The sequence below is a fragment of the Typopeltis vanoorti genome, chromosome 3 (genome assembly GCF_054136105.1).
Source record: "Typopeltis vanoorti isolate ZY-2024b chromosome 3, IOZ_Tvanoo_1.0, whole genome shotgun sequence".
NCBI lineage: Eukaryota > Metazoa > Arthropoda > Arachnida > Uropygi > Thelyphonidae > Typopeltis > Typopeltis vanoorti.
Window position 1 is genome coordinate 1,823,153 of NC_143551.1, and position 26,716 is coordinate 1,849,868.

Genomic DNA, 26,716 nt, shown 5'->3' on the forward strand with positions numbered 1-26,716 from the left:
GTGGAATCATACTTCGAAAACAAATATTCAAAAGCTGCAGAGAATACAAAATAAATGTCTGAGAATGAGTTTGGATGTTCTGTGGTTTATCAGAACCTCCCAAATCACAGAGACATCAACATTTCCTACATCACATCTCTCCTTCATGACCTAGCTGAAAAGTTCTTTATTAAGACAATTAATCATCCAAACCCACTGATCAAGCAAGCTTCAGACTATAATGAAGCAGATTTCTGCAAATACAAGAGACCCAAATCAATTCTATGCTCAGCTGATCACAGTTAAACTCGCTGCCCTTTCAGGGCGAGCATAAAGCTCAATAATTCTCCACCCAAAGAACTTACCTTTTCAGATGGAGGGGAATATGAAAAGCATTTATGCTTCACCCATCAAAACAGTATCGTTCTGCGTTCTGCCTACTCCTTCTAAGGGAATAAAAAACGTTAGCTTATTATTATTTATTATTATAATATGTTGTGTTAAGGTCAGGGACCATAACATGACGACGCTAGTGTTCTCTATATGGTATGCTTTTTATAATTAGTAATAGTCCTTGGCCAGCTGTTTCTGATTGGTTACTCGTGGAGAGTGAGGCTTTAACGGCATGGCTTTCTCTTTATATGGAATAAAAGGCATTATCATTTTTTATTTAAATAATAATAAAATAATTAAGCGATAATTTGTGTATGTGTATATCGACCTGAATATACTGACATTTTTGGATTATTGAGAATGTTTAAGGAATTTTTATTTATGTATTTATTTAAGCTGCTTTTATTGTACTTATTAAATTATAGCAAAGTAATCGTTTCCAATAAAAAAAAAAAATCAAAAAACAGCTGATGCCTTTTATTCCCTTATAGGGAGTAGGCGAGGCCTTTATACCCTATCTACTATTATTAATGAATGCATATCATCGTGTATAACTACTAAAGAAACAATTAATGAATTTTTATTGGCATATATCGTGTATAACTACTAAAGAAACAATTAATGAATTTTTATTCTTGATCTTTATGGATCTATAGTTCCAGAGTGTCGCAACTGTGCAATAGCGATCGCATCACGATGGTAACATTAGTAGGGGAATTTTAATGCGTTGTGTGCTTTAAAAAATTATCGAACGTGGAATACGATGTGGAGTAGGGTTGTATCCACGAGATGTAAGTATATGCAAAAGAAAATTTCTCTTAATAGTTCATTGGAGGAAGGTGACCATTGACAACTCGAAATGTAAAATATGACATAATTGAACGAAAGATTGCTCATAAAATCGTTATTGGTAACCCGATCGTTTAAGTGTGTTTTTATGATGTCCGGAAAGTGATCTAATATAACGAATTTTTTTTTTTTTTTTTCCTTTTTCGTTTCATGAAAAGTTGTTTCCTGAACCTGTAGTACATTTTGTGCCGTGCGTGGGCAAAGGATTTTTCTTTCTATTTTTATCAATTTTTATATATATGTATTTCATTTATTTTTTTTTATATAGTCTGGAAACCCTGCTCTAGAGACTACATGGAACTTTTTCAAGCCGCTTAAGGCCTCCAATAAGTGGAGTGGAGTGGGGTGGTATCATACCAGGCGTTGACATTCATCTTCCACCTAAAATCGATCACAAAAATCCATACCTACGGTGGGATACGAACCAGTTGGAGAGTGGTACGCTAACTACTCGGCCGTCCATACAAAAATGCAGTGATTGACCAATTATTTACTTAAAAATGTAATAAAACTAAATATTGCTAGCATCAAGAGTAGACAGCGAGAGGAAAATCCAGAGGCCAACATAACTTCCAGAAGTTATGTAAGAGTGTGGTGAAGAGATTGTGAGGAGTAGATTATTTATTATTTTTTTTTTTTTTTTTTACACATGGAGAATTGTCAGTGAATGGAATGCATTACCACAGAATATGGTGTTAATGCAGAGTGTGTTAAGGATTTTAATATTCAGTATGATAAATATGTTGTCTGCTGAATGAATCTCCCACAATTCATCTGCCAACCATGGAGGGTGCAATATTGATTTAATGTTGTTATCTTCCTGAGTCTGGCTACCACTGATGAGATCTTAATAAAGATTGAAATCAGTCTGGGTATTGGCCCTTTCCATAACCTTTGTTTTGCATTGTGGTATACTAAGGCAACTGGTGTGAAGTCCACCTCTACATACTCTCAAAAACATTATAGAGGTAGGGATGACGGGAAGTTGACACTGGCATCCCCATGCAGAGTTAAACATACTAAAACAGAATGCAGATGGTAAATAGGCAAACATTAGGGCTTCCCAACAGTATATTGCAATCAACGAACATGGGTAAATGTGGCAATCTTAGTGATTTTGATCATGGATGAATTATCGGTGTAAGAAAGATTGGTCATTCCATTGCCCAAGTGGTAAGAACTCTAGCATTCTTGAGGACAGCCATATCTAAGGTCTACTAGTGAGCAAGTGGTGGCCGACCCCATGGCATTAATGAACGAAGGTCAGTGTAGACTGTACAGGCTGCTACAAAGCAACAGCAGAGTAATGGCAGCACAAATCACATCCAGTATCAATGTCGGAAGTCAAAGCAGCAACAGCAGAGTAATGGCAGCACAAATCACATCCAGTATCAATGTCGGAGGTCAAAGCAGCAACAGCGAATGGTATGGTGTACCTTGCATACCATGGGCTATGGGAGTTAATGACCTAGTTGTGTACCACTGTTTTCACAGCTTGTCATCGGGCATTACACCTCGCTTGGTGTTAGGACCATGAAAACTGGATCCCTGCAGAGTGGACCAGAGTTGTATGGTCTGATTAATTCCATTATCAGTACCAAGCTGATGGGAGGGTGCAGGTGTGGCATCAACAGCATGAGGTCATGATCCCATCATGCCAGGTTGGCTCTGTTCAAGGAGGTGGTGTCTTTGTGATGGTTTGAGGAGTCTTCTCATGTGACACATTAGCTCCTTTAGTGCTGCAAGCTACCAGAATGTGCTGGGTGATCACCTACACACTGTCATTGCCTTTGGCAGCCAGTGGTCAGTTTCTGCACTAAAATGCTCTGCCTCCTGGCCACAACCACCCAGTCATGGCTCCAGGAACACTTCTGAATTTGGGACCATCCAGTGGTCCCAAGCCCACCAGATTTAAATCTGATTGAATCTCTCTCTAGGATGCCATAGTGTGAGGTATTAGATCCATATGTCCAGGACCAATGTTTAAGGTGAAGTTGTGGACAATGCTGCCACAGGCATGGCTAGAATTACCTCTGACAATCCTCCTACATCTTGTGGAGCCTTAGAGAGTAGAGGCTGTTATTTGCACTAGAGGAGGACCAATTCGCTATTACATAAGTATCAGTACTGTTTTTTCTATTGAGTGTACAAGTAGTAGACTAGTCATGAATATCCTTCACATGCAAGTTTGTTTCCTTTTCTCTTGGTAAAGAATTAATATAATTTCTTATCTAATAGGCTTTAATTAGAAGTATTATTTTTACTTTCATGAAAGAGTGTGAAATGGAAGATGAAACAGTTTGAAAATAAGAAGGAAACATTGGAGATACAGTGGAATTTCCTGAAAAAATTCTGATTAATTCAGTCATATATATAAGGTAATCTGCAAGGATAGAAAAATCAGAACTCTATAGTGGCCTCAGGAAGATAAAGAGGCAGTCAAGGAAAAGAAGAAAGCATATCAAAAGTAACTAGGCTTGTGTTCCTAGTAATACTGAGAAAAAATGTAAGAAAGCAAAGCTCTATGTAAAACTAGATAAGGAAAAGGAAGGGAAGACTTCAGTAAGAACATAGAAAATTAATGTTAGGAGGTTAGTAAAACATTCTGGATGCTATTTAAAAACGCAGAAATGGAGGAAAGAGTATGGTAAATGCAATCTGAGATAATAAAAGTGACATGAAAACTGCAGATAAAGATATTCTAGATGTCTGAAGTAATTACTTTGAAAGATTGCTAAATGAAAAGAGCAGTGACAGCATGGTGGTAGTAAACACCCAACAGGAATGCAATCAGGAATACACACCAGTACTCCAAGTAGGCAAAAGCTGTCAAAAACTTGAAATGTGGAGGGGATTGGAGTAGATCATATTTGACCAGAAATGCTCGAATATGAAGTTAAGTTTTATGGTGGCTACAATGCATAATTCAGAAGGCTTGGTCAGAGGGTCAAATTCCAAAGGTTTGGCATAGAGCTCTCATTGTACAAATCTGTAAAAAGGGAAATGAAACTGAATATGAGAATTACAGAGGAATTTCCATACTGAGTGTTCCTGGTAAGATACCTGAGAAAAAGTTAAGAAATATTGTGAAAGAGAAGCTTGAAGAAGACAAGATGGGTTCAGGCCAAACAGAAGTTGTCAGCATATTTTCACTTGAAGACAAATAGTTGAGAAACCATGGGGATATAACAAGGGTCTGTATTTAAGTTTCATCAATCTGGAAAAGGCACATGAGAAGGTGCCAATAAAAAAAAAAACTGTTCAAAATGCTCCTGTTATATGTTTGGAGCGTGTTTGAAGGAAAAAGACAGTTGTATGCTAGAGATGGACTGCATCTGAACATGGAAGGACATAAGCGATTGAAGAAGTTACTGTTTTCTGAACAAGTTGAAATAATTGGACAGGGAAACTAATATTGAAAAGGTTGAGTGTGAGAGAGAGAAACTTTAGCACTGATTGTATATTTATTGATCCTTATTCACAGAATAAATTGCAGAAGAGAGGGGATAAAAATCAGCATGGGACTACTGAAATTAGTGACTTATATATCACTTCTAAAGCTGGTACAAGATCTAGAGGGAATCTGCAATTTTTGTATACCAATGCAAGAAGCATTTGAAATAAGAGAGAAGAATTTTTGCCATTAGTCAGTGCAATCTCACCAAAAGTTGTAGGCATTAGTGAAATTTGGCTGTCAGTAGAAGATGTGGTCACTGGAATTGAATGTGATGGGTACAGTATTTTCAGGGAGGATAGAGAAGATAGAACAGGAGGAAGAGGAGTACTGTTGATGATAGCTGATGTGTTGCAGCCAAAGAAGGTAGTATATCACGATGATAGACATGTGAATGAGAATTCATTTGAGGCGGTCTGGTGTGAAATAGTGACCAATGCAACCAAATATACAGTTGGATGCTGCTATAGGCCTGGGAGTACAGGGGGGGATATTGAATTCATGCATCAGCAAATTAGTGCAATGAGTGCAGATTTAGTGATTATTATAGCAGATTTTAATTATGGTGATATCAATTGGAATGAGGAAATATCACATAGCAAAAAGGAAATGGAGTTCATACATCTTCTACGAGATAATTACTTGAAACAGCACATAACTGAAGGGATACGTGGTGTGAGAGTGTTGGACCTGGTTATTGGTTCAGAGGTTATATGCATAAGTAAGGTGTCCTCGTTACCTCCAATTGATGAAAGCAATCATGTGGTATTGATTTTTCTGTTAAGAAGGGGTATATACGGAATATACAGTATATACAGGTTAGGCAATTATAACAAGCTTCGGAGTGAGCTTGCCATCCCATGGCAGAACATATTGCAGGGGAAAGATGTTAGCAGTGCATGGGATAAAATCAGCGGGTATCTGAGGAAAGCAATATCAGATTGCGTCCCCATGGTCAGGAAGTCAAACAAGGCAGGCGTTAGATGGATGAGCTGTAGTATCAAGCTTGATCTACAAAAAAAAAAGAATGTTATGGAGAATTTACAAGGAGAAAGGCGATCAGGACACCCATGAGCAGTACAAGGCTCAAGCTAGAAAGGTTACCAGCATACTAAGAAAAGCTAAATCAGATTATGAGAAGACCTTAGCCAAAGAGATCAAGGGTAATCCCAAAGAGTTCTTCTTCTATGTGGCAAGTAAAAGGAAGAATGACTTCGGAAGGATAACTTTAGTGGGTGCTGATGGTATTAAGGTGACAAAATCAGATGTAATAGTCGAGTTACTGTGTGATCACTTTTCAAAAGTCTATCACCCAAGTGAGGATATCTCTGTACCTGTAGCAATAACTAATGTGAGAATTGAAGCTAAGAAATCAGAGGTATTTAATATATTGCAAAATTTAAATGCAAACACTGCTGTAGGCTTAGATGGAATATCAGCTCAGGTGTTGCATGAATGTGCAAATGAATTGTCAACCTCTCTTACTTGGATATTTAATTTAAGTTTGAACTCTGGTATGGTCCCTAGGGAGTGGAAGTTAGGCAAAGTGGTTCCTTTGCATAAGGGTGGCTCTAAAACTGTGGTAGTTAATTACAGACCAATCACCATCTCAGGAGTAGTGGTAAAAGTATTGGAAAAGCTGGTTAAAGACAAAATTCAAGAATGGGTGGATCAGGATATGATACTCTATAGAGGCCAACATGGTTTTGTTAAAGGTAGATCCTGCCTTAGCAATCTATTAACTTTTCATAATTGAATGACATCTGAGTTGGACAAAGGAACTGGCTGTACAGTGGTACTTCTGGATTTTGCTAAAGCTTTTGACAGGATACCCCATGGAACACTGTTATGCAAATTGGAGCAGATGGGAATGGATACTAAATTGGTGATATGGATAGGAGAATGGCTCAGGGAGAGATACCAGAAGGTAGTGTATGGAGGAGCCGAGTAAAAGAGATACAGTAAGCCCAGTGGTGTGCCTCAAGGCTCTGTGCTTGGGCTATTGTTGTTTAATTTGTATATAAATGATATAGGAAATGGCTTTCAGGGAGATTTTCAGTTGTTTGCTGATGATGCAAAGTTGGGTAGCACAATAAAAAATCAAGCTGATGTTGAAAGTTTGCAGAATGATTTAAATAAGCTGATAGAATGGGCAAAAGATAATGGATATCAGTTCAATGTGGAAAAGTGTAAAGTCTTGCATTTTGGGATTAAAAGATTACCAGCTGTGTACTACATTGATGGAACAGTACTCCAAGAGATTGATCAGGCTAGGGACTTAGGGGTGTTAGTAGAGATAGGGAGATGAAGTTCAGAGGACACATTGTTGAGGTGTCCAAGATTGCACATAGGATTACTTGGTTGTTGAGGAACACACTGACATCCACAGATAAAGTGGTTATTATTCCCCTTTATGAAGCATTGATACTTCCACATTTGGATTACTGTGCTCAGGTCTGGCCACCTGGATTCCTTGGAGATGAGGAGGCTGTGGAGAGGGTTCAGAGAAGAGTGACCAAGTTGGTGAGTGATGTAAAAAATGCTCCTTACATTGATAGATTGAGAGCTTATGGATTGCAGAGGTTGGTTGATACGTGGAGAAGAGGGGATATGATAGAAACATTTAAATTACTTGAAGGGTTTTATAGGATTGGTGCAGGGGAAATGTTTCAGCTGTATGATAGTGATTGAAGAACAAGAGGTCATCTCTGGAAATTAAAGAAGAGTGTGGTTAACAAGGATGTCAGAACAAGGTTTTTTGCCTGGAGGGTGGTGAATGAGTGGAATTTATTGCCTGACTTAGTTGTGAGCTCTTCGTCTGTAAATGAATTCAAGAAGAGATATGATAAATATTGTTTTGCTAATTTGGGTCTCCCACGATGAGTCTACTGACTCCATGGAGATACCCGTAATAATAATAATAATATATGGTGTAAATGGGACATTATATCAAGCAATACTTAGCCTATATTTCAGTTGTAATTCAGCAGTTAGAATCGAAGGATATACAGTAAGATAGTTTGATGTAAAATGAGATGTGAGAAAAGGACATACATTATCTCCACCATTATTTATAATTTGTATGAATCGCATTATGAAAGAAAGTGGTATTGAACTTGATGTCAAATTTGGAGATGTTAATCTCAGCTCTTTACTTTATGCAGGTGATGTTATGTACAATCACTCCGTCACATCTCCATCCAGCAAGGTAATCTGTCCAGTATCGTTATTCATCATACTCTCCACATATCGAAAATATCCTGTACACCCCCCCTCCCCCGAGGGTATATGTTAGGAATTTGATAATGAGGATAACTCCTCATGGAAGGTCTCATTCAGCAAGCAGCATGTGTTGTAATGAACCTTGAACTCATTTATGTTTAGTTCATAACACATTCTGCAAAATATATATAAAAGCATTAGCTGATGCCTCCTATGAGGAGTCCTAGATCTCCATGGCACTTGGATGACTAAGACTTTTGGATTTAAAAAAAAAGAAAGTGTCAAATCTCATTGGTGAAGTGAGGAACATTTCTCTGAAATAAAAGGCTTTTGAAGCAAAAGTTGTCCAGTCCCATACAGAGATGGAAAGGATTTTTTATGGTGAAACAAACTCCGGAGTTTCATAGACACGCAAGTGGCTTAACCAAGTGACTTTTGAGGCTTCTTAAATAGCTGTGAGGTTGGAGAACAGAATCTAGGTATTCACTTAATGCAGAACCTTGATTTAAGGGCTATTAAATATCAGTGGATAACGAGAGGCTGCTTTGGCAGTGAATCTTTTACAGGAGTCGAGCTGACCCTAGATTTAGGATTAACACTCGAACCATGCACTAATCAATCAATCAGTGACTATTCCTATATAAACAAATTAATATAACAAATCTAACAGAGAGCTTTATATACAGCTATATCCTCAGATGTAGCTGATATGTGATATGCTCTAACAGACAATTATACATGCAAGGATAAGGAACTGCTTGTGCAAATGTATAAGGCACTGGTCAGACCACACTTGGACTATTGTGCTCAGATCTGGTCACCTGGTTTTCAATGTGATGTGGAGACGATTTTTCAGTGTGATTGGAGAGGGTCCAGAGACGAGTGACAAAGACAATATCAGCAGTTTGGAATGCTGGCTATGGAGAGAGGGATTGAAGAAATGTGGATTGCAGAGTTTGGTGGATAGGATTGAAAGAGAGGTGATATGATAGAGACATTTAAGTTCGTGAGAGGATTTTGTCAGATTAATCCAGAGGGGATTATAAAAAGAGTAGAAGGTGAGAGGGGAAGAACCAGAGGTCATTCCTGGAAGTTTTGTAAAAGTGTGCTGAAGAAAGGTGTGAGGAATGGATTTTTTACATGGAGAATTGTCTGTGAATGGAATGCATTAGCAAAATATGTTATTAATGCAAGGAGTGTTAAGGATTTTAAAATTCTATATGATAAATATGTTGTCAGTTGAATGAACTTCCCATTATGATGGGTCTGTTGACTCCACGGAGGGTATAATAATAATAATAATGCCATTTCAGTAAAATCTTCCTGTTTCTTCCTGACCTCCCTATTACCTGTAGAATGAATGCATGTGGATTTTGGTTCTGAAAATTTTGCCTGTTTCTCATGAAGTAAATATTGAATGTTTTATTTTTGAAATAAAATTTCATTGATTGTTTTTTTATTTTAATTAAGGGACTTTCCATTTACTTGGAATTAAGCATGTGGTCCAACAAAATCCTATAAGGAATAAATCATTAAGAATGGGTCTTAAAAGAAATATTGGTGATTATATTATTAAGGGAACAATCCTTTTGAGGCAGTGGGGTGTGAAGGTTCATCCTGGATTAAATGTAAGTAGTTTTTATTTAAAACATTTACTTAATGTTTCAAGATATTAAGTATACTTATCTAGTTATAATACTAATACCATACAGCGTCTAATATCTGAAACTGCTAAATGTAGTTGTGGAAAGTTTTTATGCTCATTTATTAAGTAAATTTACAAAAAATTATATTGCTGGCCTGGATGGCCGAGTGGTTAGCATATCTGTTTCCTGAGCCAAAAGGCTGTGGGGTTTGTATCCTGCCATGGGCAGGATGTTTTTGATTGTCTGTGGAAACACTAGTAGTTGTGATGGACAGTAGATGGCATTGGTGTAGATGATGTGCTTCACTGTAGTTGGTGGATTGAGTGGTGGAGATGGAGAGGTGTAGAGTAGATGCATTACCTTGAGTCTTTGGACTCCTTGGAAGTGTCACATAATAATAATAAATATTTGTTAAAAAAAAAAAAATGTGGACAAATATGGATGGTATTTCGCCACGAGTTTTGAGAGAATGTGCTAGGGAATTGACAATACCTTTAACGTGGCTTTTCAATGAAAGTCTGGCTTTGGCAAAGGTGCCCAGGGAATGGAAGGAAGGTAAGATAGTGCCATTGCATAAGGGTGGTAACAGACTGGAAGTGTCTAATTATAGGCCAGTCTGTGTGTCATCAGTAGTTGTTAAGATCTTGGAGAAAGTAGTGAGGGACCGTGTACAGCATTGGGCAGATGAGGGTGATGTTATCTGTGAGAATCAACATGGATTTGTGAAAGGACGCTCTTGTTTTAGCAATATGCTAGCCTTTTATAATAAAGTTACAAGAGCATTAGATGAGGGAAAGGCATATACTGCAATTTTCTTAGACTTGGCGAAAGCATTTGACAGGGTGCCACATGATAAGCTGATATTTAAGTTGCAGCACATGGGTCTGGATGTCAGATTGGTCAACTGGATTCAGGATTGGCTGTCTGATAGGTATCAGAGAGTTGTGTATGGTGGAGCAGTTTCCAGGAGGCAGAGGGTTACAAGTGGGGTCCCACAGGGCTCAGTACTAGGACCTATATTGTTTAACCTTTATATCAATGACATAGCCAGTGGATTGCAGGGGGATATTCAGTTGTTTGCGGATGATGCGAAGCTGGGAAGGATTATTAGTAATAGTGCAGATGTGGTAGCCCTGCAAGAGGATTTAAATAAGCTAGATAGATGGGCAAATGAATGGGGGTGTCAGTTTAATGCAGCAAAATGTAAGGTCTTGAGGTTTGGGAAACATCGATGGGATGCTGCATACTCTATGGGAGGAGTTATACTGGAGGAAGTAGGGGAGACAAGAGATCTGGGGTTGATGATTGATAGAAACCTGAAGTTTAGGGGACATATTGCAAAGGTGGTGATGGTAACACAGAGGATTGCTGCTATTATGAGAAGGACACTGACCTGCAGAGATAAGAGGGTTATCATTCCATTGTATAAGTCTCTGATCAGACCACACTTGGACTATTGTTCTCAGATTTGGTCCCCAGGATTTGAAGGGGATAAATTAACTGTGGAAAGGATACAAAGACGGATGACAAAGATGGTTTCAGGACTGTACAAGGATAGTTATAAGGATTGGCTGAGAGAATGTGGACTGCAGAGTTTGGTGGATAGAAGAAGGAGAGGTGATATGATTGAGACTTTTAAACTGTTGAGAGGTGGTTACAGGGTTGACACTGGGGAGTTCTTTCGCTTGGTTGATCAGCGGGAAGGAGTGATGACAAGAGGCCATCCCTGGAAGTTACGAAAGGAAACTGAGCAAGAGGGTAAGGAGTGGTTTCTTTGGGTGGAGGGTGGTTGAGCCGTGGAATGCATTGCCTGATGGAGTGGTGGGAGCGAGAACGGTCAGTGAGTTTAAAGAGTGGTATGATAAACTTTGTGTTTCTCAGGGGGGGGACCTCCCCTCGATGAGTCTTGACAGACTTTATGTCTTAGAAAGGACCTCCCTCGATGAGTCTTTTGACTCCTTGGAGGCCTGAATAATAATAATAATAATATTAAAAGTATTCTGTTAAAAAATATTTTTTTGCAGCTTAGTTGGCCGAGTGGTTAGCATATCCACTCTCCAGCCAAAAGACTGTGGTTTCAAATCCACCGTGCACATGGTTGTTATTATTATTATCTGACCAGCATAGAGTCAGGGACTCATCATGATAGGTACACACTCTTAGACACAATGCCTATACAACCGTGCTCTAAACTGATTCAACGTGCCTATATTTCCAACACACTCAGCGATGCATTCCACTCGCCAACCGCTCTCCATGCAAAGAACCTACTCCTCACTCTGTTCACACCCTCCTTATACAGTTTCCATAGATGGCCTCTTGTTTCCCCCCCCCCCTCCCATTCTATGAAAAATCTCTTTCATGTCAGCCTGATAACCCCGGACCAGCTTGTATGTCTCAATCATATCCTCCCCTTCTTCCTATTCATGAGGCTTGACAACTTACCGTATTTTTTCGTGTATGAAACAATACTTTATTTCTAAAATTTTTAGACCAAAAATTGGAAGTCGTCTTAAACACGGGGGGGGGGTTTAACTAATTGAGAGAGCCGTGGTTGCCATGGAAAAACTGTTGGAACCTTGTCTCTGCGAACAGGCTTCCAGCAATCACTAGCCTTTGGTAACTCTGTCGATTGACGTCATTAACGGTTGATTCTGAATAAACCAATCAGAACTCTGAAAGCAGGATTCATACATATGTAACTCATTGGCAGGGTAAGTTAATGCATTAACTTACCCTGTTTGAGCACTAGCCCATAAAAATGTGAAAATAAAAAACGATTGTCGTATTCCAAAATAAAGATTTATTGTTACATGGACCATATATTTATAACGTACTTAAGCTCTTACAAATTGCCTACCAGTTTCGCTAGTAACTGACTAGCTTTCTCAAGGCTTGCATAGTACAAAAAAAGGTAAATGCAAAAAAGGTTTAAAAATACAAAGAACCGTTAGTACCTGTTAGGTAGCTAGGGTGACACGTTCGCGTGACATAACTACTCAGCATCATGAACACGCGTTACATGCAAATGCATAATATGATTATTTGCGTACTGTAGCTCTGTTGAACTGAGGAAGTTAATTAGATTTTTCCAGGTATCGTTCAGAATGGCCCCTTGATTTCTGTTTAGGTTACTTCCCGTACGTAGTACAACTGCCGCTTCTTTAAATACTCAATGTCTGTAATCCTCGTCTACGTAGGGCATGGAGCTGTTATTCCAGTCTATAGTGTGGTTCGAAGTTGAAAAGTGATGTGCCAATCCTGAGGTGATCGTTCTGTGTGATTAACATCGCCTACATGTTCTTTCTGTCTTATTTCCAGGCTTCTCGAAGTCTGCCCAATGTAGGAAAGGCTGCAAGTGCATGGAATATTATACACACCTGGATATTTATAAATCTCAACAGCAGTCATCCACTTTATAGGTTCAACTTCCACAAAAATTGCAAGATTGTTAAAGACACATAACATCAGGGTTGTATTTGAACCAACAAATAGCATAAGAAGACAGGTCCTAAGATCTCCTAAAGACAGTGTGCCATTTTATAAATATCCAGGTTGTATAATATTCCATGCATGTGCTGCCTTTCCTACATTGGACAGACTTCGAGAAGCCTGGAAATAGGACAGAAAGAACATGTAGGCAATGTTAATCACAACAGAACGATCACCTCAGGATTGGCACATCACTTTTCAACTTCGAACCACACTATAGACTGGAATAACAGCTCCATGCGCTACGTAGACGAGGATTACAGACATCGAGTATTTAAAGAAGCAGCAGTTATACTACGTACGGGAAGTAACCTAAACAGAAATCAAGGGGACATTCTGAATGATACCTGGAAAAATCTAATTAACTCCCTCAGTTCAACAGAGCTACAGTACGCAAATAATCATATTAGGCGTTTGCATGTAACGCGTGTTCATGATGCTGAGTAGTTATGTCACGCGAACGTGTCACCCTAGCCACCTAACAGGTACTAACAGTTCTTTGTATTTTTAAACCTTTTTTGCATTTACCTTTTTTGTACTATGCAAGCCTTGAGAAAGCTAGTCAGTTACTAGCGAAACCGGTAGGCAATTTGTAAGAGCTTAAGTACATTATAAATATATGGTCTATGTAACAATAAATCTTTATTTTGTAATACTTTATGACCAAAACATGTACAATTTAAATAGTCTAATGAAACACAAAGTTCGGTGCTTAGAAAAGGAAAAATGCAGAAAAGCCAAGCTATTGAACCACTTAACTTTCCTAAAAAGGTGTAGGGATTTCTCTATCATCCCTAAATTTCTTATAATCAACGGGCATATTAAATCCATACAATCCAGAAGAATTTACCACAGGGCGTCATTGGCACTACTCAGAGAAAGAAACCAACACATCAGGTACGAATTGAATATAAGTGATATTAATTGCCGTGAATATTTTGTTGACATTTCCAACAGTCTTGATTATACGACCTGGAATTATATAGACCACATGTTAGAACAGAGCTATGAGAAAACTTTCCAGTTCAATAAAGCCAAACAAATTAGAAAAAATAATGAACTGTACAAGAAAAAATACCAGACACACAATGGCCTCCCAGTTAACAAAGTGATCTTCAACCTGTCAAATCACTGCCTTTCGAAACATGAATCGGAGATTCTAAAAAAAGGTTTTAACTTTTCTATCACTCCTAATTACATCCCAAAAATGGACTTTATGTGTGGAATTGAAAAAAGTCTCTACCCACTACCACAAGGTGTAGCCAACGACATTAGATTCAAAAGCACTATCATCCTAGCAACAGCAAAAGAAACACAACTGAATACCACTCCATATGATAGGAAAGCTATGGGGACTTAAGGAAGAACAAAAAAATAATAATTATGAAAGTAGACAAGGGGAATGCCACCATTATCCTTAACTCAAAAGACTACATTAAGAAGTTAAACGACTTACTATCTGACAGTTCCACGTACAAAATCTTCACCAGAGATCCTACAATGAAGAACCACGATGAGACAAACTTCCTGATCCGTAACGTGAATACTTGGCCTGAAGAACTAAAACGAAAACTTAAATCCTCACATCCCATCACTCCTAGACTGTACGGGGCACCTAAAGTGCATAAAGAAGAAGTGCCACTTCGTCCGATTGTGGATGGCAGGTCCTCCCCAACGTACCTATTGGCTAAGTACCTAGCGAATTTACTTAAAGGAAAAATTAGACAAACAGAGTCCTACTTAAAAAAATTCTCAACACTTTGTGGACAAACTAAAACACATAAAAATTACACAAACAGACATAATGGCCAGCCTAGATGTAGTGTCCTTGTTCACGAATGTACCAGTAGAAGAGGTAATGAACATTATCAAAGATCTCTTTCCTGCAGATATCACAAAGATGTTCGAGCATTGCCTACAATCAAATTTTTTCAAACTTAACAAGATATACAAACAATTAGAAGGCCTAGCCATGGGCAGCCCTCTGTCGCCACCATGTGCAGACCTTTTCATGGAGAAATTTGAAGATGAAATATTCACCAGCATTACTCCTAAACCTTCTATATGGTGGAGATATGTGGATGACATCTTCATCATATGGAAAGACAACTTAGAAAGCCTACATATGTTCGTTAACAGAATCAATGCACTCCACAATAAAATAAAATTTACTCTAGAAGTAGAAAATAACGAACAGCTACACTTCTTGGACTTACTGGTAAAAAGACAAGGAAATAGTATCAAACTGTCGATTTACAAAAAACCAACGGACACTGGAAGATATCTACATTAATCTTCTAACCATCATAGGTCACAGAAACACAGCATCATCCACATGCTAAGAAATCGAGCTAGAAAATTTATCTCTGACGAGGAAGAAGTTCAAACAGAACTGTCTCAAATAGCTACAACTTTATCACAAAATGGTTATCCTAGACACATCATCAACAAATGTCTATACAAAAATAACCAACAAGAAAGAACAGTCGCCCAGCAAATCTCAACAGCAGTCATCCCCTTTATAGGTTCAAGTTCCACAAAAATTGCAAGATTGTTAAAGACACATAACATCAGGGTTGTATTTAAACCAACAAATAGCGTAAGACAGGTCCTAAGATCTCCTAAAGACAGTGTGCCATTTTATAAATATCCAGGTGTGTATAATATTCCATGCACGTGCGGCCTTTCCTACATTGGACAGACTTCGAGAAGCCTGGAAATAAGACAGAAAAAACATGTAGGCGATGTTAATCACAACAGAACGATCACCTCAGGATTGGCACATCACTTTTCAACTTCGAACCACACTATAGACTGGAATAACAGCTCCATGCCCTACATAGACGAGGATTACAGACATTGAGTATTTAAAGAAGCGGCAGTTGTACTACGTACGGGAAGTAACCTAAACAGAAATCAAGGGGACATTCTGAATGATACCTGGAAAAATCTAATTAACTCCCTCAGTTCAACAGAGCTGCAATATGCAAATAATCATATTACGCGTTTGCATGTAACGCGTGTTCATGATGCTGAGTAGTTATGTCACGCGAATGTGTCACCCTAGCTACCTAACAGGTACTAACGGTTCTTTGTATTTTTAAACCTTTTTTGCATTTACCTTTTTTTGTACTATGCAAGCCTTGAGAAAGCTAGTCAGTTACTAGCGAAACCGGTAGGCAATTTGTAAGAGCTTAAGTACGTTATAAATATATGGTCTATGTAACAATAAATCTTTATTTTGTAATACTTTATGACCAAAATATGTACAATTTAGATTGTCATATTCTTCAAAATTCAAGTTAAAAGTCATCAATTACGCAAAAGAACATGGAAATAAAGCTAATATTAGGATTTCAACTATAGAAAACAGATTACACAAATGAAAAAGCTCATGACAAAATTGAAATGAAATTTATGCAATTATTTAAAGGATTATTATTATTATTGCATCTTTCATGGAGTCAGTGGATGCACCGTGGAAGGTTCATTCAACTGACAACATATTTATCATTCAGAATTTTAAAATCCTTAACACTCTTTACATTAACAACACATTCTGGTAATGTGTTCCATTCGCTGACAATTCTCCATGTAAAAAAATCTATTCCTCACACTCCTCTTCACCACACTTTACATTTACATAACTTCCAGGAATGACCTCTGGTTCTTCCCCTCTCACCTTCTACTCTTTTCATAATCCCATCTGGATTCATCTAATAAAATCCTCCAACTTAAATGTCTCTCATATCACCTCTTTTTCTCCTATCCACAAAACTCTGCAATCTACATATTTTCAATCTCCCTCCATGTCCAGCATTCCAAAGTCCTGATATTGTCTTAGTCACTAGTCTCTGAACCTTCTCCAGTATTTCCACATCACATTGAAAACCAGGTGACCAAATTTGAGCACAATAGTCCATGTGTCGTCCGACCACTTTTTTTTATACAATGGCAAAACCATTTCCTTATTCCTATATGTTAGAGTACTTTTTATCATAGCAGCACTGCAATGTACAGCCTTTGCATCACTTGCAATATGCCATCTAAACTTCAGTCTACTGCCAACATCACTACCAAATCTTGAATCTCATCCACTTCCTGCATTATGACATCATTAATATAGTACACAAATGCATACACAGTACAATACAATAGTACACAAGATTGCACTCCAAAATGCAATTACAACCTCTCACTTATTAATATTAAAACTACAACCCCCAATCCTTTGTCCAAGTTAAAAGTCTATTCAAATCTTCCTGATGGGAAGTGATGTCAGCAGTGCTACTTATAATTCTCCCAAACTTTGCATCATCAGCAAACAACTGAAGATCCCCACTCAGTCCACATGATATATCGTTTAGAAACAAGTTAAACAGGGGCCTAAGAACGGAACCTTGGGCGTGCCACTGGTTACCTTCCTTTTTTGAGACACCGTTCCATCATACACACTTGCTTGTATCGTTCAGATGTGAGACAAACTCCAATCTGTCTAACTAGTATACTATCTATTCCCATTCTCTGCAATGTGTACACCAACTTGTCATGTGCTAATCTATCAAACGCTTTTGCAAAGTCCAGGAATATCACTGTATATGATACTCCCTTAACTAACATGCTCCTTATCTTATCATAGAATGCAAATAAATTGGTAATATAGGACCTACTCTTAACGAATCCATGCTGACCATCATAAAGAATGCTGTGTCTATCAACCCAATCTAGTATTCTATTTATAACCAATCTTTCCAACACCTTTATCACAACTGCAGTTATACAGACTGGTCTATAATTAGTAATTTCTGTCCTAGAACCATGCTTTTGGAGTGATACTATTTTGCCTTCTTTCCACTCCTTAGGAACCCTACCCACTGCAAGGCTTTCATTAAATAACCAGGTCAAGGGCATAGCCAATTGTTGTGCACAATCCTTAGCAATATGTGGTGATATTCTTATTCCTTCAGAATGTGTGGTATTATTCCTTAAGAATCTGGGTGCAAAAATTCATGATATTAGCCATGCCATTTCGATGTAAAAAGGTAAGTTGAAGGAAATGGTTGGTTGGTAAAAATGATTTGAGAGGCGAGAAATATTCTATAAGGGAGGATATAAAGGAGTTGTCAGGAGAGGCAGAATCTCCTACCACTTTATGATTTAGGTGAATTGAGGAGGGCATTGATAACCCATGAGTCTATATGTAGACTGTGCAAAAGGAATGATGTAGAATTTGTGGATATGTGGTCTCTATTTGATGGAAAGAAGGATTTGTACAATGCTGATGGACTGCATCTGAATGGTTCTGGTATTAGGCGTCTGGAGAGAGCTTTGTTCATCGAGCATGCTGAAGCGCAAATTCAGGGAAACAAGCAATTGGAGTGGAAGCAAGTGAGTTTGTATGAAAGCACATATGAGGCAACTGAGTGTGTGAATGACTGAGGAATTTAGCTGTCAAGCCAAAATATCCAATATGGTAGTCAATTCAGAAAGTAAAGGTGGGTGGGTGGGTGGGTGACTAAAGGGATGCTGCAGTTTCTATATACTAATGTCAGAAGTATCAGGAACACGAGGGAGGAGTTTTTGTCATTGGTTAGTGCTAATTTGCCAAAACGTTATAGGCATTAGTGTGACTTGACTGCTGTCAGTCAAGTCACACTAATAATGTAGTTACAGGGATTGAATGTGAAGGGTTTAATATTTTCAGGGAAGATAGGATGGGAGAAGGAGTACTGCTGATGATAGCAGATGAATTGCAACCAAAAAGAATAGGGGAAATGCGGGAAGGTGGCTGGTCATTTGAAGCAATCTAGTGTGAGATTAAGGCCAGTAAGACAATATATACAGTTGTTGCTATAGGCCAGGGAATTCCACAGATGATCTGGAAGACATCATCATCATACGTATCAAGGATTTAGGCCTAGCATGGCTTGTTCCGGCCTTAGAAGTCATCGTTGAATCATTTAAGAGGACGTCCCGTTTTTCTTTTTCCTAATGGCTTGTACTTTAAGGCTTGTTTTGGTAAGCTTTGTTTTCATTCTTTGAACGTGTTCCATCCATTTATGTTTATATTTTTTAATTTTTTCTATTACTGGTTCTTGGTTTAATTCTTTCATAATATCTTCGTTTCTTTTGTGATCAAATAGGGTATACTTTGCAGTTTTTCTCATAAACTTCATTTCTGCTGTTGTTAATCTTTGTTTGTCTTTTTGTTTTATTGTCCAGATTTCGCTTCTATACATTAAGACCGGTAAGGCTAATGTATTGTATACTTTTATCCTGGTTTGTTTTTGAACTAGGTTTGGTTTAAATATAGAGTTAATTACACCTGTTATTTTTAAATATTTTGCAATTTTTACATTTATATCTTTTTCATTTTCATATGTGATCATACATCCTAGGTAGTTAAATGAATTCACCTGTTCTAAGATCTTGTTATCTATTACTATTTTAGTTCTTGCTGGATCTTGTCCTTTAAAGGCCATAGTTTTTGATTTTTCTGTTGATATTGTCATACCATATTCTTTGGATATCTCATTTAGATTTAAAATAGCTTTCTGCAAGTTATCTTCAGAATTTGTAATTATTATATGGTCGTCTGCAAAGAGGAGAGTGTTTAAGTTAACTGTAGGTGAAAGTTTAATTCCTTGGTGTAAATTTTTACTCCATTTTATTATTATTTCATTTAAGTAGATATTAAAAAAAGTTGCTGAGAGGGGACATCCCTGTCGGACCTCTTGGTTTATCTCTCTTGTATATGATAGCTCGTGATTTAATCTTATTTGTATTTGATTATTTTCATATATACTTGTGATAGCTTTTAGGATATTATTTGGTATTTGTCTTTCTTTTAATATGTTAAATAATATGTTTCTTTTAACTTTGTCAAATGCTTTTTCAAAGTCAATAAATGCAATATGTGTTTTCAAATTATATTCTCTTCTTTTCTCTACTATTAATTTTAGGCAAAAGGCTGGGTCTATACATGATCGTCCTTTTCTAAATCCATTCTGTACCTCTAGAATAAAGTTTTCAGAATATTTCATTAGTTTGTTATTTAAGATTCTGCTATATATTTTGTAACAGGAATTTAGTATACTGATACCTCTATAGTTTTTAGGGTCATCTCTATTACCTTTCTTAAAGATAGGAATCACAATTGCTTTTTTCCATTCTATTGGGGGGATACCAGTTGAGTAAATTTTATTTAAAAATATTAAGAGTCTTTTTTTGAATCTTGTTCCTGTGTATTTATATAGTTCTGAACTTAGCTTATCTTCTCCAGGTGATTTTCCATTTCTTGTTTCTTTCAGGCTGATTTCTAATTCTTCGTCAGTTATTTCCTTTTCATTTTCGTTAATTGTTTGCCAGTTGTCTTTTTTAAAATATTTGTCTGTCCACAGTTCTGTGTAGTAATTTAGAAATTCTTCTAATTTTAATTCAGTGTTTAATTTTATGTTTTCTTTGGTATCTGCATTTAGGTGTTTCAAAATCTTATATACATTGGGTCTTATTTTATATAAATCATATTCTAAATTAGAAACAAATTTATTCCATGATTCTCTGTCTTTTTCTGACTTCTCTTTTAGCAATGGCTCTTATTCTTTTATATTCTATTTCATCTTCTAATCTTTTACTGCTTAACCATTTGTGATAGCCTTCTTTTTTCTTTTTAATTATTTCTTTGATTGTATCATCCGATCTTCAGTTTTTTTCTTTTATTGAATTTTTTTGGTCTTTCCTAAGCTTTCATTTGCTGCTGCATTTAGTATCGTTTTTATATTAAGCCATTCTATTTCTTCATTTTGTTTTATTTTATCTAGATATTGGTTAATTCTTTGTTCATATAGCCATTGTACATTTGTGTCATTCAATAGCCTAGTTTTATAAACAAATGTTTCAATTTTTCTTTCTGTTCTTGTTACTTGTAGCCATTTAGGTGGTAATCTTAATTTTATTTTAACAAGGAAGTGGTCACTGCTTATTTCATATCCTCTGTGAACTCTAACATCTAGTGAAAATTTTGATGTCTTTTCATTTAATATGAAGTAATCTAATATTGATTTCCATCCTCTTGCTGCCCAAGTATATTTATATATGTCTTTATGTTTATAGAAGGAATTCATTATTTTTAGATTACTATAAACTACAAAGTCAATCAATTTTTTACCATTTCTGTTTAGAGTGTGTTCTCCGTGTATTCCTATATTATTATTAGTTTTTGTGTTTCCAATTCTTGCATTTAAGTCTCCTGCTAAAATTATGTAGTCATTTTTATTTATTTTATTATATATGTATCACCAAATTAGTACAACGAGTACAGGTCGAGTGATTATTATGGGGGACTTAAACTATGGAGATACAGACTGGAAGGAAGACAGATCCCATGGCAGGAAGGAAATAGAATTTATACTCCTGCTAAGAGATAATTACTTAAGGGGACTATGGGAGTGGGAGAGTATTGGAACTGGTCATAAAATCTGAAGAGCTATCCATAACCAAGGTGACAACATTGCCTCCAGTTGGTGAAAGTGAACATGCAGTCTTGAGTTGGGAGATTGTAAAACATGAGCAGTATTCTGTCGAGAAGGGGTATTTGTGGAACTACAAGGCAGGTGATTATGACATGCTTAGGAAGAAGTTTAACCACCTTACCGGCAGGACGCATATATACTTTCAAGTTACCATGGATGCAAAGTGCATATTAAAATTGTAATACCATTGATATTACATTGAAATATGTGATGGATATGAAGTGTAGAGGAGTGATGTATTTTATCCATATTGACAGTGACATGGTTAAATCTCTACCATGGCATAAACCACTACAGGGTAAGGATGTTAGTAATGAATTGGATATAGTTAAGGGTCATCTAGAGAAAGCACTATTAAATTGTATACCAAGGGTAAGGAGGGTTAATCAGGTAGGAGTTAGATAAATGAGTAATATTATGAAGCAAGCTGCAGAAGAAGAAAATGCTGTAGAGGGTATATAAAGAGAAAGGAGACCAGCAAACTCATGAACAGTACAAGGCTCAGGCAAGAAAGGTGACCAGCATGGCAAGGAAGTCAAAATCAGATTACGAGAAGAATCTAGCTGAGCAGGAAATCCCGAAGAGTACTTTTGTTATGTGGCAAGTAAGAGGAAAAATGACTGTGGAAGATTAACCTTAATGAGTGATGATGGTCATGAGGATACAGAAGCGGATAAAATGGTTGAGTTACTGAGTAACCACTTTGCAAGGATATATCACCCTGGTGAGGTTACTTCTTACCTATATGACAGACAGTGATGTGGGAACAGAGGTGGATGAATTGCAGGTCCTTAAGATATTGCAGAATCTCAATGCAAATACAGCTGTGGGATTAGATGGGATATCAGCTCAAGTTTTGTGAGAATGTGCAAAGGATCTAGCTGAGCAGGGTAAAGCAAAAGGCAATGCTTTGACTAGGCTATTTAATTTAAGTCTCAGCTTTCATAGAGTTCCAAGGGAGTGGAAAGAGGGCAAAATAATTCCTTTTCATAAGGGAGTTTCTAAGACTACATTAGCAAATTATAGACCAATCAGTATCTCATGTGTGGTAGTAAAAATACTAGAAAAATACATGCCTTAGTAATTTATTAACTTTTTATAATAGAGTAACAGCTGAATTGGATAAAGGATATGGCTACATGATGATTTTGCAAAGCCATTTGACAGAATACCACGTGGAACTCTGTTACACAAATGAGAACAAACGGGGATGGATATGACACTGATTAAGTAGATAAGAGGCTGCTAGACAGATATCAAAGAGTGGTATATGGAGCAGCAGAATCGAGGCAAAAACAGGTAACTAGTGGTGTGCCACAGGGCTCAGTACTGGGACCGTTGCTGTCTAATTTGTACGTAAATGATATAGGAAATAACCTGAAAGGAAATATTCAGTTATTTGGCGAATGATGCCAAATTAGGTTGAGTAATAGTTAATGAAGGTGACGTTGGAGAGTTTGGATAACTTAAATAGGCTGTCAGTATGGACAAAAGTTAATGGGTCTCAGTTGAATGGCTAGAAATGTGAAGTTATGCATTTTGGGATAAATAGATTACAAACCGTATATCACGTTGATGGCACTGTACTCTAGGAAATAGATGAAGCTAGAGATTTAGGGGTGGTGGTAGACAGAGAGTTAAAGTTTAGAGGACATATTGCTTAGGTTTGACCATAAGATTACTTGGCTTTTGAAGAACACATTAACAAGTAGACATAAGGAAATTATTTTTCTTTATAAGAGCTTGATATGCCCACATCTGGATTACTGTACTCAAGTCTGATCTCCTAGGTTTCTTTGGTGGAGATGATTCAGAGGCGAGTGAAGAAGATGGTGAGCGGCATGTGGAATGTTCCCTATGAGGATAACTTGAAGGTGTATGGATTGTAGAAGTTTGTTGATAAAAAAAGAGTGGTTATGATAGAAATAGGGGAAATGTTTCAGCACTTGGCTAGAATCACCAGAACAAGGGGTTCATCCCTGGAAGTTGAATAAAGGTGTAGTTATCAGGGGTGTGGGGACTAGATTTTTTGCTTGGAGAGTTGTGAATGAGTGCAGTGTTCTCCCCTGAAATTTTTACAAGCCGGGTGGAATGAAGCATTAGCCAGGCATACAAAAATTTAGAATGAGTTAAGACCCTTTTTCATAACAAATTAAAATAGTAATTTTATTAGAAATTACTTCAAACAAGGATAATATTTTATATAGTAATTATAACAAACAAGACTAGGATTTTTCTTATTTCCTCATTAATCACTGAATCACTCCTAGATCCCTCATCTCCTCTACTTCCTTTAAAGTTTCCCCACCATGCTTATCAAATTTCAAAACCTTACACTTTGCAACATTGAAATGACAGTTCAACTTATCTGCCTATTCATGCAGTCTATTCAAACCCTCTTATAAGGCCATATCATTAATATAGAAATTGAACAACAATGATCCCAAAACTGATTCCTATGGTGCACCACTAGTGACCTTCCTCTTATGGGATACTGTCTGCCCCCCCCCCCCCCGTATACAACTTTCTGATACCTATCTCATAGCTAGTCACTGATCCAACTGAGAAGTCTGTTATCCAATCTCGTCTGTTTCAATTTATTTAATAGTTTGTGGTATGGGAGCCTATCAAAAGCTTTTGCAAAATCCAAGTACACCACTGTATATGCATCTCCCCCTGTCCAAGGTATTTGTCACCTTGTTATATCAAGACTCATCGAGGGGAGGTTCCCCCCCCCCCTAAGAAACACAAAGTCTATCATACCACTCCTTGAACTCTTTGACCGTTCTCGCTCTCACCACTCCATCAGACAATGCATTCCATGGTTCAACCACTCTTCATGCAAAGAAACCACTCCTCACCCTCTTGCTCACAGTTTCCTTTCGTAACTTCCAGGGATGGCCTCTTGTCATCACTCCTTCCCGCTGTTCAACCAAGCGAAAGAACTCCCTAGTGTCTTTTCAACCCAAAGCTGCACTTTGGGTTGAAAAGATTACACACTTTGTATCATATTGATGGTACTAGTTTACAGGAAATTGATGAGGCTATGGATCTGGGGGGTGATGGTGGATAGAGAGTTAAAATTCAGAGGACATATAGCAAAAGTTGGCAAAATAGCTCAGTGGATTACTTGAATGCTGAAGAGTACATTGACAAGTAATGATAGGGAGGTTATTATCCCTCTTTATAAGACCTATGATTCAGCCACATGTTGACTACTGTGCTGAGATTTGGTGACCTTGGAAGTTTTTTTTTTTTTTTCCACTAAGTCTAGGTTAGACTATAATAAATTTAGTTTAATCCTTTATCCAAGTGTAAACAAACAAAGTTTGCACCTGAAATATCTTCAGGACTGAGGCAACTCTTAATAAAGGTGGACCAAGCTCTCATCACTCCTTGTCTTAGTATCTCCCATAATGCAAAGCACATCTCCTTGTAGACATGTATAATGCTATGCATTAAGGGATGGGCCACTTCCCAGACCGCTTTCGACCTTTGTTGAGGTCTCATCAGTGGGAGCCAGACCCAGAGGTGGTGATACCAAAGTGGAAGCAATGCAGAAGTCATCTTTACCTATACGAGTTGCCAAAAGGTGTCTCACCTTATTATTAAATTACTCTGGATTTAGAGAAAGATGTTGGATGTAATTTCCTTTTGCCAGCTGTGGATAAGGTTCTAACTGTGTACACCAGAATTGTTCTTATTTTACTGCATGTACTGGTAAGTGCGATGCGCTGAGGCAAAGGTAGAGAGGGTAGGAGTGAGGGTCCCAAGAGTCGACGTAGCGTTCGCTAGTTTCTCACAGGCGGTCAGGCGGTAGTTTCCATCGAAAATTTAGAAACTTCTCTCGTACCCCTGGAAATGCTTTCTTGCACCCCCAGGGGTGCACACACCCCAGGTTAAGAACCACTGCCTTATAGTGTTATACATGTCTGCAAGGAGCTGTGCTTTGCATTATGGGAGATACTAAGACAAGGAGTGATGAGAGCTTGGTCTACCTTTACTACGAGTTGCCTCAGTCCTGAAGATACTTCAGACGCAAACCTTGTTTTCTTACACTTGGATAAAGGATTAAACTAAATTTATGTGGTAACCTGTGTTTCTTGGTGATTGGCAGGTGGTGGAGAGGATTCAGAGATGCGTGACCAAGCTGGTGTCAGGTCTGTGGAATGTTTCCTATGAGGATAGATTGAGAGTGATTAGCTGCAGAGTTTAGCTGACAGGCAGAGGAGAGAGGATGTGATAGAAACTTAAGTTTCTAAAGTGATTCTGGAAGATTGACAGAAGAAAACATTTTGGTACATGGGGAGTAGGGGAAAAACAAGGGGTCACATTGGAAGTTCTCTAAGAGTGTGGCCAATAGGTTTTTTACTTGGAGAGTGGTGAATGAGTGGAATGGATTGCCAGAGGTAGTTGTGAGCACCCCAACAATGAATAAGTTTAAGGAGATATATGATAGCTACATGTTAATGGATCGAGTGGTCCTGCAATGAGTCTTTTGACATCCAAATATTATTATTATTTATATGAGTGCCCATATAAATAATAATAATATTTTAATGTTGATGCCTATCTTAAATTCCACTGTTGTGTTTCATTTATTGTAGGAGTTGTTTAACTGGGTAAAACCCCATTTAAGATAAAATTTCATTATGTTGTACCATTAGTTTCTTTTAAGCCAGTGTAGATTATAACTTAGTTGTCTAAATCCCAAATCCAACTTGAACTTGTTCATTTAGTATTATGTGGGTATCTACTAAATGAAGGCACCATGTGAATGTTTGATGAATGTTTTAAATGTAGTTTACAAGTAAATAGATTTTCAGTTTGTTCACCATTTTTTGTCTTTCAGGTGGGTATTAGTCGTGATCGGACACTGTATGCTTTATGTGATGGCACCGTTCAGTTAACTGTTGATAAGCTGAATCCTAAATGGGATAATGAAATTGTCAAGCAGCAGTATGGAAATTCAGAATCACCTATATTTTATAGACCATTTCTCCATATTATACCTCCTCCTCAAGAGAAGACATTTAGACTTGTGCAGCTAAGATAAATGTTAGTGAATTTGTTTCCTTTAAGTATAAATGTTCTGCACATATTTAATGTAACTAAAGAAAACAGCAATAAAGTCAATTATATTGAGGTAA

At 37.4% G+C, this 26,716-nt stretch overlaps 1 protein-coding gene across 1 annotated transcript; it reads left to right on the top strand.

The window, feature by feature from the left end:
- Window positions 1–891: 891 nt before the first annotated feature.
- mRpL27 (mitochondrial ribosomal protein L27) lies at window positions 892–26,716 on the top strand. The gene is made up of 3 exons (XM_090415382.1): window positions 892–1,163; window positions 9,368–9,525; window positions 26,419–26,716. Exons 1-3 carry the CDS (start codon window positions 1,136–1,138, stop codon window positions 26,620–26,622), a joined length of 390 nt encoding a protein of 129 aa, XP_090271508.1. The 5' UTR covers window positions 892–1,135; the 3' UTR covers window positions 26,623–26,716.